The sequence below is a fragment of the Haemaphysalis longicornis genome, unplaced genomic scaffold (assembly GCF_048455015.1).
Source record: "Haemaphysalis longicornis isolate Haplotype H1 unplaced genomic scaffold, Haemaphysalis longicornis Haplotype H1 scaffold_1, whole genome shotgun sequence".
Taxonomy (NCBI): domain Eukaryota; kingdom Metazoa; phylum Arthropoda; class Arachnida; order Ixodida; family Ixodidae; genus Haemaphysalis; species Haemaphysalis longicornis.
The window spans coordinates 275716663-275726972 of NW_027526203.1; the positions used below are offsets into that span (position 1 = coordinate 275716663).

General features: G+C 50.4%; 1 protein-coding gene across 1 annotated transcript in view; it reads right to left on the reverse strand.

Annotated features, from left to right (window-relative positions):
- Col4a1 (Collagen type IV alpha 1) overlaps positions 1–4485 on the reverse strand; it is a 70555-nt gene extending 66070 nt beyond the window's left edge. Inside the window, exons 1-2 of the mRNA XM_077678284.1 lie at positions 4157–4485; positions 3743–3803 (exon numbers count right to left, since the gene is read on the reverse strand). Of these exons, the coding sequence (XP_077534410.1) occupies positions 3743–3803; positions 4157–4182 (87 nt within the window). The 5' untranslated portion in view covers positions 4183–4485. The remainder of the gene's footprint in view (positions 1–3742; positions 3804–4156) is intronic.
- Between the last annotated feature and the right edge of the window lie 5825 nt (positions 4486–10310).

The following is a 10310-nucleotide window of genomic DNA, read 5'->3' on the forward strand; positions in this document are numbered from 1 at the left end:
GGTATTTTCAGCGACGAACTTATTGCGTACTCATTTATTCTTACTGATAAAGAAAACCCGCGAAATATGAAAAATACCACGTGACGGCGCTTCCGCGCGGATTGTGAAGCAGCGTCCCCAAATAAGTTGATTGAAAGCAACTGCTTCGCCTGTCACCGCGTGAAGAGACAGCGCATCACCTTGATAATGGCATGCATGGAAGGAGCAACAGCAGCAAGATTCGCGGGGCGCGTGTGCAGATAAGGCACAAACTCCGTCGCGATTTATTCTTTCTTTCTTTTGATTATTTCATTCTGGCTAACTCAGGGGCAGCCTGTTTGAGGGCATTGTTTTACGATGCGCGTTTTTGCGCGCGGAGGCGCCGTCACGTGATATTTTTCGGATTTTCCACGCCGAAGGCGTGGAAAAAACTCCACACGCTTCCTACTAAATGGGTTGCATGTTGGGAAGAGAATTATACAGAATATGGCTAGTTGACTATGGCTCCTGATAGGGGTGGGGGGGAGTAGGGATTCGATTAAATTGACACTCTGCGTTGACAAAACTGACACTCTGTACAGGGTGACGCATATTCCTTAGGTTTTAAAAGCAAGCTGAGATAGTAACACAGCTGCCGTTTTTGCAGATGGTCCGTACCTTGCCTATGGTTGTTTGCCAAAAGTAATAAATTAATTAGGCAACCTTTTTGATCACTGGCTTAGAGTGATGTTTATATCTTGTAAATTGGATGCAGGTAGTAAATAACACTGGCCCATATGAATTAATCCCCAATATGAGTTGCGGTTACAGATTACCGTCTCCAAAGTTGACTTCTAAGCACATTGGTGCTCCCCGTCATACTTCGCAACTGACGGTAGGCGCCAGACGTGACTTGGAACGCTAAGGTATTTCAGGCAGGGCAAATGTTTTGGCACTTATTGTTAACCACAAGTCTGGTTCGAATATTTTTAAGGCGGCAGTTTTGGTTTCTAATTACCTCCATCCATTTTGGTAATATCATGGGCCTGAAAATCAGCAATACAAAAGTTAATGAATGTTACGTTAGTTTTGCAAATAATGTCTACTTTGCCACGTAGCCTCCTGCAAGAACAGCATCTATGTTATTGTCGTCGTTTTCTTTGACAACGAAGTCCCGGTTAAATGAATCCGCCTTATCCTCTCTCTCTCGCTGTATATATATATATATATATATATATATATATATATATATATATATATATATATATATATATATATATATATATATAATGATTATTTATTATTATTATTATTATTACCTCGTCATCCGCACTATCAAGGAATACATCCACAAATGGCAACTTCGACTCCCTGCACAATGATTTTGCATGAATACCAAATATATTTCGGTCGAATAGTTCACTTGGGCTTCGTCAGTACGTAGTTGCAGACTTTACTAAAATGGGATGCGGCTATGATCAGAGGGGTATTATAACCGTCGTCAAGCGAAAATGGAGTTCCCAGCGTCCTCGGGTTGTTCTGGCTTACACACGTGGGTATGAATGCGGAAAGACGGACTGAGCGGGAGGGGCTAATAATGATCTGATTGTAGGGTTTAACGCGCCGACGCAACGCAGGCGATGAGGCGCGCCGTAGTGGAGGGCTCCGGATTAATTTTGACCAACTCGGGATCTTTAACGTGCGCCGAAATCTCGAACACACGGGCTTTTTTGCTTTTCGCCTCCATCAGAAAAGCGGCCGCCGCGGCCGGGAATCGAACCCGCGACCTCGTGCACAGCATCAGAACGCCTTAGCCACTGAGCCACCGCGGCGCGTGGGAGGGGCTAATAAACATCACTGAAAAAGAAATTCTGTAAGCTGTTGAGTACTCGAAACAACTCTCTTTGTGGCCACCAGGGTGCAGGACAACGCAGATAAGAACACTTTATATCGCCTGGATTACTAGTAGAGTGGGCGAAAAGCTATCTCAAAAGCGTCAGCCATCGAATCTAATCTCATTTAAAAGCTCCTATGGTTCTGCTTCGCCAGAAGACACCAGAATAACCTACTTGCGTGGCAATACAGCAAATATGGTGGATGACGGGGTGTAAGATACGATGCGACTTACATACATTAACACTGTCACTACGCATGCAAGAATTGGGGTTTTCCATCGCGGGGCGTCGCAGCGCCTATCATATTATTTAGATTGTGGGATATGCATTGTCGCTTAGTGCCTCTGTTCCACGGGCCGCAGTGATTGTTCGAATTGTGGTGAAGCATACGCTAATGAAGTTTTCGAGAGTAAAGCACTGCCATGTTCGCATTTCAGATCACATAGTTTTATCCTTATGAATGCGGAATTACGGTAATTCTTAGAAGGCAATGCTGAAATAACTTTTCACAAGTTTGTCACTATTAACTTACAACACTTACAGACGTAAACAAAGGATGGTCTCACTACCTGGTGGCATACGACTCTTTCGATACGTATTCCAATAGAATCGCCTGCGGCAACTGCAAAAATATCCAGCTTGACTCACTACGCAAGAGCTACTTGCCACGGTTCTAACTTCCTTTTCGCGCAAATCATATATGATGCAGTTTAAACCCGGCGCAGTGGAAACTCTAAAAAAAATACACAAAATAATAAACACACACCTCAATTCTTAAACAGGCACCTCTTCGTGAAATCATCCAGGGCCTAGTTATCTACCCCCGCCGGAGAAAATAGAGACAGAGAAAGATATCTCGGCGACGTAACATGATTGCGTGCTGTCATAAGCGCCCAAAACTTGCAACGCTGACCGCAAATAGCCACTAATCAACGACGCCGGAAAACAGGTCGGACCACGGCCGGTTAGGGGTGGGGGAGGGCGCAGTTGAAGCCCATTTCACTCCTCAGCTGGAGAAACGGTGCTTTGCTTGTTAGTTGCATGTTATTTACAGGGTAAATGCCCCTTCCCACTTCTTCCCTCGTTGCCCTGAGTTGGAATTCACCACTGTGCCAACCCTTGGCCTCGGAGAGGAACACGGAAGAGGCTAATCTGATGCCGGCTCGAGGGCATGGCTGGTTGGAGAGAGAGAGAGAGAGAGCTCTTTATTAGATGAAAGCAGAGAGGTTTGCCGGCATTTTCCCGCCTACATGCTACTCTGGGGGGATGGGGAGATGGGTGTAAAGGCCTTAAAAGAAGTAGGGCAGAAGAAAGCGGAAAAGGAAGAGATTAAAAGAAAAAGTAAACGCGAAGCTTTGCGTGGTGACGTAAAGGTGCACACGATCTCACAGGTAAAGTTCTGAGTAACCTAAATTGACACCGGTTTCTGCCAAATTAGAGAGTCAATTAACAGCAGCACAACCAAGCGGCGAGAAATGTCAAGTTTAGGAAGTCCGACAGAAGCGAAACGATAGGGAGCAGCGAAAGCCCCTCACCGACGCCCAAGGCGCGATGAGAGAGGGCAAAACTCGGCCGGTTTACCCTCTCCGCGCGCCTGGGCTCGGCGCCTCCCGGCGGGACTGCTCGATCAGCAGCGACCGGAAGTGGCCGGCGAACGCGGCAGGTAGCAGACGGCACACGTGCGCGAAACAGTACATTTGCGTAAACGAGAATGACACCTCCCTTCGCTTTGTCCCGACTCTTCTGGCTTTCATTTCCATAACATACAGCGTTTGCCGCACCTACTGCCTTATTTCCGTTTCACTTTCCTGACGGACGCGAACGGCACGACGAAGGCACAGGCGCGCCAATACAATGCGTAGTACCGGCGCGCGCCAAAGACAACTTACCGGATAATTAGTAGACAGTGCACTATAGAAGCACAGTGCGAACGATGCTAGCAGGAGCCATCTGGCAGAAAGGAAAAGAACAATAAATGATTTGAGTGAAGAAATTCGTACAAAAGAAACTAGAAACTAATTCGGTGTGTACAAACTAGAAAACACCGCAGACTTTTTGCGCAACATTTAGAGCTTGATTAAATACCATAATATTGTTAATCAAGTTGACGGCACTATATTGTAAACAAAATCTGTAAGATACGTGCTCCCCGACAGTAAGACATTCGTATATTCTTCAATAACCACTCAGCGACGCTCCAGGGGCAAAACGAAACTGGTGGCGGCCAAAAAGAAACGGGACAGCGTGAAGAAGCAAGGGAGAAGAAACTGCTCCCTTGCCGTGTGCCACAGGCGAGGACTTACCGTTTGGCCAGGCCCGGGGCCTCCATCTCTGCGGACCCAGGCGACGGTCGAGTTGACTGATGCTGGTCAGCAGCGCGGGGCTGACATGGTCAGCGGGGCGCAGACGAGACGCTCCTCTGGCTCGGGCCGCTCGGAAACGGTGCTTCTGCTCGCGGCTGCTGGTCGTGTCTGGCTTTTGTGTACTTTGGTGCGTGTGGCCGAAGCCGCGCCGTCCGCCCGAGCGCGCCCAAGAGAAGTGTGTGCAGCGGGGGCGAGCCGTGGAGTTTGGCTGCTGTGAGTGGCGCGCCTGGCCCTTCGCTGGCGGTCGGCGAAGCCTCACTAGTCCCGCTGGGGCCCCGAGCCAAGAGCTCGCCTTGGCCTCGGAGGAGGAGGAGCGAGCATCTTCTTCCGGGGCGGGATGGGGGGCGCCCCACGTGACCCGCGCGGGGCGGAGGAATAAAGTAGTCCGGCACAGGGTCCCCTCTCTCTTGCAAGGGGGACGCACTCCCTTGCCCGCGCGCAGGCTCGGACCCGCCATGAACGGATCGCGGGGTTGCGGTGCCAATAAAGCTACTTTTTGCCCTCTCTAACGGAGCCAAGAAGCAGGTGTAAGACATGTTCCGCCTCAGGCACCGTACCAGACATCGTACAAAAATTATTTGAAGGCTTATGGAAGGCGTGTCTGCACGTAGCAAAAAACCGTTGGTTTCATTCAAGAAAAGTATAACGTATGCTGAACTAAGTTTACACAAAACCAGGCTCGGGAGCTCATTTATTGGCTGTAAGAATGCCGAAAGAAGCAGACTGGGCTCACAAAAGTTTGTCAGGGCTGGTGGGCGGAATGAGGGCACGTGCCGGATTGCCCAGAACACCCTGCTTCACAGCCCTTATCCCCCGGGTCGAACAAGGAACGTTGTGTGCTCCTCGTCCAAGAGCGCAAAGCACGCGTGCCTCGACGTATCTAGTACGGTCCTAGTTGGCAGCTCAGGGGATACCCCTTTAGATACCGAATTTACGCATTTCCTTATCCTTGAACGACGAAGGTGTGCTAGTCATCTAAAATTTCAACCCTGGGACCTGTCGCAAAGAATGATGTTACCATAAAGTCATAATACAGGAAAAGAACTCTGTCAACGGCTTTTGTATCTGTCACTCAAACTAAATAATGCAGTACTGAGTTGAAAGCAAGATTTTAATTAAACTGCTTTTAATTTCTTGTGAATGGTAAGAGTGTGTGTTCTCGAATAGAAGTGTACTAAATGTTTACTTGTTTGGAGCCAATGATAAGACAAATAAATTGTCATAAAGGCATGCAAGAATTTAACACTTTGGCAGTATTCACCGTAGCACATTCATTTCTTTCCCCTGATTAGAATTGCTCAACTCCGACCCAGCGGATCAAGACTGGGCCATACAACCGGCCGAAGACGCTGCCAGAGCCCAAAGGCTCTTGGCTGACGTCTAGGATACGTGTCTGTCAAGCAATAAAGTTATTTCTCTCGTTCTCCCAATGAGAAGGGGGCTACTTTTACATTAACGCTTCTTCAAGACTCTAAAGCAGGAGTCTCAAACACGCGGCCCGGCCAGTGGAACAAATCATCATCATCAGCAGCAGCAGCAGCAGCAGCAGCAGCATCCTGTCTATGCCTACTGCAGGGCAAAGCCTCTCCCATAGATCTACAATTAGCCCGGTCCTGTGCTAACTGCGACCAATTTATCCCGCAAACTTCTTTATCTCATTTGCCCACCTAACTTTCTGCCGCCCCCTGACACGCTTGCGTCTCTAGGGGTCTACTCCGTTACCCTTAATGACCAACGGTTAGCATTACATAGGGACATTCTCGAACATTCTCAACACCTGGTGACCTTAGCCCAGTTTGGCGTTGCCAGTGGCCTGGCGAGCGTGATTTAGTGGGCGTCTACCTCCTTCCCTATTCCCCCTCTTCTCCCTCCAGCGACCTTCGGTCCTCCCCTTCCTAATAAAAGAATAAATCATCATCATCTTGCCTTCGCATTACATGCCCTGCACACGCCCATTTCTTTTTCACAATTTCTACTAATATGTCATTAACACGCGTTCATTCCCTGACTCACTCCGCGCTCTTCTTGTCCCACCTATTATCTTCCCTTCCATTGCTCGCTGAGTCGTTCTCAATTTAAGTTGAACCCTTTTAGTGAGCCTCCAAGTCTCTGCCCCGTAGGTGAGTACCGGTAAGATGCAGCTGTCATACACTTTCTTCTTCAGGGACAATGGTGGGCTGCCATTCATTATCTGAGAATGCCTGCCAAATGCACTCCACCCCATTCTTATCCTTCTGATTATCTCTGCCTCATGGTTGGGATCTGGGGTCACAACTTGGCCTAAGTAGATATATTCGCTTACCACTTCCACTGCCTCACCACATATCTCAAACCGATGTGCTCTCCCGAGGCTATTGTGCATTACTTTAATTTTCTGCAAATAAATTTTCAGGCCGCGGATTCTGTTCTGCTTGTCCAGTGCGGTAATCATGTTATGCGATTCGTTCCCCGAGTTACTTAGCAAGGCAACGTCAGCAGCAAATCTGAGGTTACTGAGGTATTCTCCATTAACCCTTACGCCCACCTGTTTCCTATTCAATGTTCTGAATACCTCTTGTAAACGGCTGTGAATAACATTGGAGAGATTGTGTCTCCTTGTCTGACGTCCTCCCTTATAGGTATTTTACTGCTCTCCTTATGGAGGACTATGGTAGCTTTGGACCCACCGTAGATATCCTCTAGTATATTCTTACGTAATGCTCGTTCACAGCCCTATTCCACAATCCTGCATGATTGCTGAGGTTTCGACCGAGTCAAATGCTTTCTCATAATCTATGGAGGCTATATATAGGGGTAACAATTCACTGTGTAACAAATATTGTATATTTCAGAATCAGCGTCCAGATTTTAGTCATCCTGGAGATAGGTATCTATGATCCTCGAATGCTGACGCCAAATTTCATTCAGACACAACCCGGCATATTTAAAAGATCTGGGAAAGGACCTGTTTCTTTCAAATGTTACCCCCCCACCCCCTCCTTCGTTTCGACCTTCTTCCCGGCCCCTGCGGGACCAAATTTCGTGACTGAGGCCCGCTCACTGATGTAAGTTTGAATACCTGCTCTAGAGACTACTTCGGGTGTCTGTGAAGGCCATGCGTGCAATAGCGAAGAAGATAAGTCACGAAGAGGTGGACTGCAATTCGCCGAGAATGGATTTATCCTCGCGCGATAGGCAAGACCAGAAAAGTAACAATCTGTATGGCGCCAGCGCGCAGTTATCTGACAGATGTACTTATTTCGTTTCATTTTATTACCTTAAAGATCGCTTACAAGAGCTATTGCAAAAGGGGTGGAATGCATAAACATAAGGTTAATGTGGACATGGGTGGTTATTTTGATGGGTGCATGTAACGAAAGAAGACCAGCGTCTGGCTTCCGATGTGGTGATCGAGTCGATAAGCGAGGCAGTGCCCCCCCCTGATCCTCCTCTTCCTCTTCTCCGACTACTGTCGCCCCCTGCCTGCGTTTCTTTATTTCTCAACACACTCCCGCCGCCGCCAAGCGCGTTAGGAGCTAGCTGGCAGCGGCACGGGCAACGAGCGCTTGCTGGGTTGTTGGGTCAAAGTGACACATCTAAAAGTGAAGACTACGAATGTTCGTATGTCACCCGGGATAACAAGCTGTGCTCACGGTTTTCGGCCAGAAGGCAGCCGCCAGGATCGAAAGGAAACAGATGATGCGGGCAACCAAGTGCCCAGAGAACATACAGCGAATGCAGTATCACTGTCGCTTTGCTCATATCCTGTCCGGCCTCCACGAATCGATCGATGCGCTGAAGTAACAATGCTGTTTCATCGGCGGACAAGGAGACTTTACTTTGGTCGGGCGCGTAAGCGTAGCAGAAAGGCGCGTCCAGCATGGAATCGTGCTCGCCAAAGAAGGGGTCGCCACCACCGAAGCAACCGTTCTGTGTCGCCGCGTGGATTCGTCACCAACGGGATAGTATGAGAGCGGCCGCTGCTCGCCTCTGGAGTCGAACCTCGCTCACGGAGCGCCGGAGAATCATCCGCTTCGTTATCCCCTGAAGCGGGTCTACCTTCCCCACGAATCGCGTGTTCGTTGCCGGACCCAACGAAACAGTCGGCGAACCGTAGCAGGGCTGCTGAAATGTTGCAGAAACGTGAGCTGCGTCCCCAACGAAACGATCGCAACAGGGTCGCAGGGACGCCTCCAAAGCGGGAGTTGCATCGGCGATTCCAAGGTCATGGCAAGGCCGGTGAGAGGTCTCCGGACCGGAAGTCGAGTCGTCGATGCGAGGGTTGTGGGAGAGCTGTATTGACGTCTCCGAAGTGAGAATTGCGTCTGTGACACCAGCGTCATTCTGGGGCCACTTCGACATCTCCAAAGCAGAAGTCTCGGTGGCTAGGCAAGATGCACGGAAGGGCTGCTGAGCCGTCTCAGAAACGATAGCCGCGTCAGCGACGCCGAGGTCCCGGGAGTGTCCTTGAGACTTCCCCGATACTGCAGTCACGGAAGCAGCGGGACTGCGCAGTTGCTGGAGCCTCTCTCCCTGGCTGAGCACCTCGGTGTCCTGCTTGGCGTTCTGAAAGGCCGAAGCGCCTCCGTCGCCGTTGTCCTGTTCTTCTACCCGCGTGCCAGTCATTTCCCGGACGGGCGGCACGTCACCCGGGACCATTGGCCGCCGGGCCTCCTTGGGGAACGAGCAAATAGTTGAGGCTGCGATGCGGGTGGTGAACAAGGACGCCTGAGGTTGAAGGACGGGGCTTGCGGTAGAGTCTTGGCTTGCACAGAAGCGTACACGCGTTCTCAGGGCGCAAATACGCTCGTCGTAATCGATGGCTTCCAGAACGTCAGCATCAAATTCTTCATCCTTCAGGTTCTCCTGAACTTGCGCGTCGAGTTGGTGAAGGCTCACCTGGTCACGCAAAATAAGGTCGAGGACATTTTGTCTGTCAAGGGCCGTTGCTGCCTGGCTCCGCAGCAAGGCGTCGAGGACGGTCATGGTGCCGGAGATGGTCGCTCGCAGGACATCTCGGCGAATACGAAGAGCGTCCATGGCACCAGTCGATGAAGCAAGACGCTGGGGTTGTGAATACCGAGGGGACAAGGACTGGCTTGGGCACGAGCCGAAAGGGGCGGCGGCCGAGGGCAAGGCTTTCAGGATAAAGCAGTACGAAGGTATCCAAGCCTCGCGTGCCTCGGAGCCGCTGCGCCGTCGAACGTAGATTCGCTCGTGTGCCGGTTCCCGGGTTTCACGGCACCAGAAAATGTGTAACGAAAGAAGACCAGCGTCTGGCTTCCGATGTGGTGATCGAGTCGATAAGCGAGGCAGTGCCCCCCCCCCCCCCTGATCCTCCTCTTCCTCTTCTCCCACTACTGTCGCCCCCTGCCTGCGCTTCTTTATTTCTCAACAGTGCAGTGTTACATTTTCCTCAAAAGGTTGATGGGAACGTGATGCGTGGGATGCGGTCGCATCAATTCTACGCCGTAGGAGAACAAGGCAGTGCACAGAACAATAGACGGACGACGGGAAATAGGTGGCCAGTGCGGAGAGGTATGAGGCTAACACGTGGTGCAATGTGGCGAGCGTTACCAAGGTGGCTCTAAACAACACAAAACAGGTGAAATAATGCAAGGCTATCAATCTGACTAGGGCAAGCAAGAGTGAAAATGCCAGATTCCGCTTTGAGGGACGACACACTGATATTGCACGAGTAGGGAGAATAAATGAATTTTATACCACGAACGAGCGCCAGGGCTATGGCCACTTCCTCCGCTGTCGTGGGCTCCTTAGTCTTTACCGCCGCGCTGTTGATGAGTCGTTCTGCATCGGTGACCACCACCGCTGCGCGAATGCTTCCTTTCACAAGAGAGGCGTCTACGTAGAGCACTCCATTTTCTTGTTGTAGTTGCTGGGACACTGCTTTGGCTCGAGCCTGCCTCCTACCGTCGTCCTTGCCCGGGGCCATGTTCCGGGGTAGGGCTTGGTCTTTAAGGTCCTCGTCCATTCTGTTGGTATGGTGGTCTTGATTGTTGCCTGTTCTTTGCGCCATCCTATCTTGTCCAGCACCGCGCGGCCGGGAATTGTCTGGCTGAGGCGGAGACGCAGGCTGGATAGGTGGGCCTCGATG